The 6,000-nt window shown below is 38.2% G+C and overlaps 1 protein-coding gene and 1 pseudogene across 1 annotated transcript; both read left to right on the top strand.

Moving 5' to 3' along the window:
- On the top strand, positions 123–1,914 carry LOC104744442 (peroxisome biogenesis protein 19-1-like). Its single transcript, XM_010465496.2, has 5 exons — positions 123–322; positions 457–496; positions 670–985; positions 1,283–1,599; positions 1,708–1,914. The coding sequence occupies exons 1-5, from the start codon at positions 280–282 to the stop codon at positions 1,751–1,753; spliced, it is 762 nt and encodes a 253-aa protein (XP_010463798.1). The 5' UTR covers positions 123–279; the 3' UTR covers positions 1,754–1,914.
- On the top strand, positions 2,125–3,956 carry LOC104744441 (annotated as a pseudogene).

The following is a 6,000-nucleotide window of genomic DNA, read 5'->3' as shown; positions in this document are numbered from 1 at the left end:
TTTTTTTTTTTTTTTTTTTTTTTTTTGTGAATTTTGCTTTACCGGAAAAATAATAATAATAATAAAATTGAAAAAGTGATCTCAGCCGTTGGATGGAGTCCTTGTTGCTTCACCGCAACTCAAAGAAAGAAGCGTGGGTCATATCAAATCGCACCGCCTAACAAAGCAAAACCCAAAGAAGGTTTCCTCTTCTGTCAATCTTTCTCTCCATCTGTGTGAATTGCTACAGAGAGAGAGAGAGAGAGAGAGAGAGAGGGGGTGAGTGAAACGCGTAAGGAAATGGCGAACAGTCACACCGATGACTTAGACGAGCTTCTCGATAGTAAGTTATCTCGAATTCTATGTAAATTGTGTTCCCTGCCCATATATATTGACATGATTGTTTGAAAGGTTTTGTCTTTTAGGGTTTTTTATTGAGAATTTTGGGGGTTTCTTTGTGGTTTTTTTGTCTCTCAGGTGCATTGGATGATTTCAAAGATCTCAATCTTTCTCAAAGGTTACTCCTTTATCCTCCTATATGTGTTTTAGCTTCAAAGTCTCAAACTTTTCGTATTCTAGTCACTGTTCAGCTCTGTGTATATATGTATGTTTTGGTTGAGCTCGAGGCTTTCAGTTCCCAAGTTAGAGATATCTAGGAATTTGAATCGTTTATGGGATGTGTTGTTGTAGAAATCAAAGGGAAGCCCAAGAGGAAGAGAAGAAGAAGAAGAAGAAGAAGAAGAAGGAAGAGACGAGTTCATTACCAAGTGGAGTTCAAGGTCTTGGAATGGAACTACCAGATATGAGAAGCAAGAAGAAAGGAAAGCAGAAAGTTTCAAAAGAGGATGATCATGTTGCAGAAGCTCTTGATAAGCTTAGGGAACAAACTAGGGAAACTGTCAAAGGTTTGGAATCCATTTCTTCTTCTAAGCAGCAACCAGCTTCTGATGATGATGGTATGGTAGAAGATTTCCTTAAGCAATTCGAGGATCTTGCTGGAACTAAGGTACAATATAATACCCTCACTCTGTTACTTCTATCGAATGAGAACTTGAAACTGTTATATTATATCTATTGCAAACCGTCTTTACTTCACTACTACAAGTAGATTTTAGCAGAACAGTGTACTGTGTGATTCTTCTTGTGCTCTTTTACTTAAGGTTATGAGTTAGCTGCAGTGAGTTAGAATGGTCGCTGATTGATAGATTTTGTTCTTTATGCTATGTTGAGGTTATATGGAGCTCATTATCTACTTGGTGGTATCTGTGGCTTTGTTTGACGCTCCCTCTTGTTTTTTGCTTAGGACTTGGAATCAATAGTTGAAACAATGATGCAACAGCTATTGTCGAAAGATATCCTTCACGAGCCAATGAAGGAGATCGGTGCAAGATATCCGAAATGGCTAAAAGAGAATGAAGCAAGTCTAAGCGAAGAAGACTACAAGCGTTATTCACAACAGTACAAATTAATCGAAGAACTCAATGTGGTTTACGAGAATGAACCGAACAATTCAGCCAAGATAATGGAGATCATGCAGAAGATGCAAGAATGCGGACAACCCCCGAGTGATATAGTTAAAGAGATTGATCCCGGGTTTGATTTCGCAAGTCTAGGCCAAATGTGAGTTCCTCTCCTCCTTTTCATATCTCTCTCATTATCTCAATTGGGTTTTGATCTCCCCGGACCTGAAAAAAGAACCAATGTTTTCATGTTTATTTTTACCCACAGATCTCCAGAGATGCTGGAGTCCTCGCCAAATTGCTGTATAATGTGAGTGGGGACCAAACAGCTTTTAAGGATTATAATGTCGGTTTATTCTCTCTAGTGTAAAAATTCAAAAGCTTTGTTTCACACACAGACAAAAATAAGTCTTTATCTTATTTATTGTGCCTTTCCCAATTAGTACAGCCAATCACATGCTTGTGTTTAATTGTAGATGATTTACAAAAATATCTGACTGGTGGAAGTTGTTAAATCATTTAAGAGCTAGTTGAATGAATGGTGGTACTCTTTTCATATGTCACTGTTGTTCAAAAATGTGCCAAACAAAGATTGAACGAAACATGCGTACTACTGTACTAGGATTAAACTGTGTGTACTGGGAAGTCTAGGATTACAAATATGGGCTAAAATAATATAGGGAAAGTACATATTAAAAAGATGTTGCTTCCAGTGTCCAATAAAAGATCTTTATACCCAACCGTTAAGAAAAGAAATCTCATAACATTACATAGTCCATATGTCTGTGTGGTGAAGACTGAAGACAGTACGTCTCAAATTATGGACCATCGAGTGTCTTTGCCGACATCTTCCACCACCGGTCTCTCGTTCAAGGTGCATCGCCGGCAGCCAGAGCTAATCACCACGGCTAAACCAACGCCACGAGAGCTCAAGCCTCTCTCCGACATAGATGACCAACAAGGGCTAAGATTTCAAATCCCGGTTATATTTTTCTATAGACCTAATCTTACAACTGATCTCGATCCGGTCAAAGTGATAAAGAAAGCCCTAGCTAGCCGACACGCTGGTTTACTACTATCCGCTCGCTGGTAGGCTCCGGGAACTATCAAACCGGAAACTCGCAGTGGACTGTACCGGTGAAGGCGTTTTGTTCATCGAGGCTGAAGCTGACGTGGCGCTTGCAGAGTTGGAGGAAGCTGATGGTCTTCTCCCTCCTTTCCCTTGCTTTGAAGAGCTTCTCTTTGACGTGGAAGGTTCGAGCGATGTGCTCAACACTCCATTGCTTCTTTTCCAGGTAAATTAATTAATGTTAGGTTATATATTTTGTTTATAATGGTTAGATTATATGAAACGAGACTGGCATGCAGGTCACGCGCTTGAAATGCAGCGGGGATTTATATTTGCCCTCCGTTTCAACCACACCATGTTCGATGGAGCCGGTCTCTCCCTCTTTCTAAAATCACTATGCGAGTTGGCGTGTGGGCTTCATGCCCCCTCGGTTCTACCCGTACCGTATGGGATCGACATTTGTTGACTGTGAGTGCTTCCGAGGCGCGTGTGACCCACACGCACCGTGAGTACGATGATCATGTGGAAAGCAATGCGTTAGCGGCAGGAGAACCTTTGGTTAGCCGGTCTTTCTTCTTTAGGGCGGAAGAGATCTCAGCCATACGGAGACTCCTTCCGTATGATCTCCGCTATACCTCGTTTGAAGCGCTGTCGTCATTTTTATGGCGTTGTCGGACAATCGCGTTGAATCCTGATCCCAACACAGAGATGCGACTTACTTGCATAATCAACTCGCGTTCCAAGCTTAGTAACCCACCGCTACCGACGGGTTACTATGGAAACGTGTTCGTCATTCCCCCGGCAATAGCGAGAGCAAGAGATCTTATGGACAAACCGCCTGAGTTTGCTTTGAGGTTGATACAAGAAACGAAGTCCAGCGTAACGGAGGACTACGTCCGCTCGGTAACAGCCCTAATGGCGACAAGAGGTCGGCCTATGTTTGTGTTGGCGGGGAACTACATAATATCTGATTTGCGATATTTTGATTTAGGGAAAGTTGATTTCGGGCCGTGGGGTAAGCCGGTGTACGGTGGAAACGCTAAGGCCGGTATCGCAGGTTTTACGGGAGTGAGTTTCTACGTACGTTGTGGCGATTAGCTTGCCGGTACGGGCGATGGAGAGGTTCGTAGCAGAGCTACGTGGCGTGGTTAATGTTTTAAGAGGTAAACCCAAAATCCTTAGGTCTGTTATGTCCTCTCTAAGAGCTTAATCGAGACGTTACGTTATCGGTAAAATTATTGATCAGTTTAGTCAATTATTAAATTAAAGACTAATGAAGTTTTAAAGGTTGAATACTTGCATACCACGAAGACATTATTTTCCATAACGGCTCCTATTGGTTTTGATTGTGGCACTCTGATGGGCATGTCCAACCGAGAAATGGCTGGAGATTCTCAAAAGAAAAAAATATACTTTAATTGTACAATTATATTTTTATTTTTTTTATAAAACTGAACCAATTAAAATTGTCTATGGTATATTAACAGTAGGAGAAACGTTTCTTCAGTAAGCAATTTCATAAACGTTTCTTTTTTTAGTGAGCCAATTTTTGAGTTTTTTAATTAAAATTTGGTTCTACAAAAAAAACATGAGCAACCCAATAAGTACTCCCACTAGACTTGGTCCCTCTCAATTCATTTGGGTTAACTTGCTTGGATCTAAATTTGCTCATGGAACAACGTGTGTATAATAATCACATACTTATAGCAAGTTTATATCCACTTATTCAGTGTGTTGAACTCTTGATATACTGTATAACTCTTTGTTTACGATTTTATGATTATAGAATTTGTGGAATAAGTTTAACTTAACTTTTATTCATATTGCTTCTATACTTTTCTTACACGAACGATTACATAGCAAGTCTTATACACTCACTTTCTCTTACTCAAAGCTCTAGATTAACTACTTCCATTAGACTTACTTATCATTAACTTTTAGGTTTAAGCTCACCAGCAAAAACTACTACGAGCATCATTAGCGGGAGAACGGTTCACCGTTGCTCAAAAAAGAAAATTAATATTTTAATATTAACTAATAAGAAATTGACATGTGTAAAAAAAGTTGAGAAACGTTTCTTCCTCAAGTACTTTGAGCAACGTTCTCTTACATTTCTCTCATTTTTATATTATTTTATTAATTTTTAATTAGAAAATTTGGAGGAAGGAACCACCAGTAATGATGGTCTAACAACTCTCTTAGCTCAGCTCATCTCCAGCGATAGAAATGGAGAGCGTTACTCAAAAATACAAAAATAATAATATTTTAATTGTATAGTTATATTTTTAATTTTTTGTTAGAGATGGACCAATCACAGAAACTAATATATTTGCAACAGGGAGAGAAACGATTATCCCAGAAGGACTTTGAGCACCACTGTATTTTCTTTCTCTTAGCTTTTTAATATTTTTATTTTGTTTATTTAGAGCAACTGTGGTTAAGTAAACTCCATTGGCCATGCCCTTACACAACCACCTTTAAAGCAACAAACCACTTAACTAAACTCACATGACTTATAGAAATAACAAGGGAAAAAGACTATTTCCGACCTATACAATGTTAAAAGTGCCAATTTATATATGTACAAACTCTCGGTGCCAATTTCTATTTATATTCAAATAAAATTCAAATTTCATACCCAATTATAAAAAAGTGTTCGATTTCAAAGTCAAAATCAACAAATATTAGTCAAAAGCTGACTCAGATGACACGTATTAGATGAAGTGGCATCGTATATTAAAACGACGTTATTTTGATGCTGTAATTTCGTTTTAAAAAACAAAGAAGGCAAGACCCCAGACTCGAACCAAGTCCATCTAAGTTTTTGTCAAACCTTTAACCATATGATCCAACAGCCTCATTCGATATACTTGGGAACATTAATAATTATATCCTATCCACCCCCGAGAATCTCCCTCCTCTTCCTCTTCTTCTCTTCCTTGACATCGTTAATGGCATCATAATTTTGCCTTACTCATTCCTTAATTTTTACTGGAAAACAAAAACCCTAATGATTAATTAATGATAATTGTGATCAAAGAGGAACATAGAATCTCCAAAATTCAAAATTTTTAAAGAATCAAAAAGTTAAAAAATCAAATCTTGGAAAACCACGATGGATGTAATCAATTAGCAATTGGACCAACAGAGGCGGATCTAGATGGAGAATGAACCACGGCGGAGCAGCCATTAACGATGCCAAAAAAGAGAAGAAGACGAAGAGGAGACAGATTCTCACGGGCAAATATGATTATAAACAATAAAGTCCCCTAATATTTCGAATAAAGCTGCTGGATCATATGGTTAAAGCTTTGATTCATTCTTTGATGGACCCGGGTTCTAATCCAGAGTCTTACATTTTATTTAAAAAACGAAATTACATCATCAAAACGACGTCATTTTAATATACGATGCCACTTCATCTAATATGTATCATCTGAGTCAGCTTTTGACTAATATTTGTTGATTTTGACTTTGAAATCGGACACTTTT

This window comes from Camelina sativa, chromosome 15 (genome assembly GCF_000633955.1).
Source record: "Camelina sativa cultivar DH55 chromosome 15, Cs, whole genome shotgun sequence".
In the NCBI taxonomy this organism is placed as follows: Eukaryota; Viridiplantae; Streptophyta; class Magnoliopsida; order Brassicales; family Brassicaceae; genus Camelina; species Camelina sativa.
The sequence above is the reverse complement of the archived record's forward strand: the minus strand, read 5'-3'. Positions and strand labels throughout refer to the sequence as shown.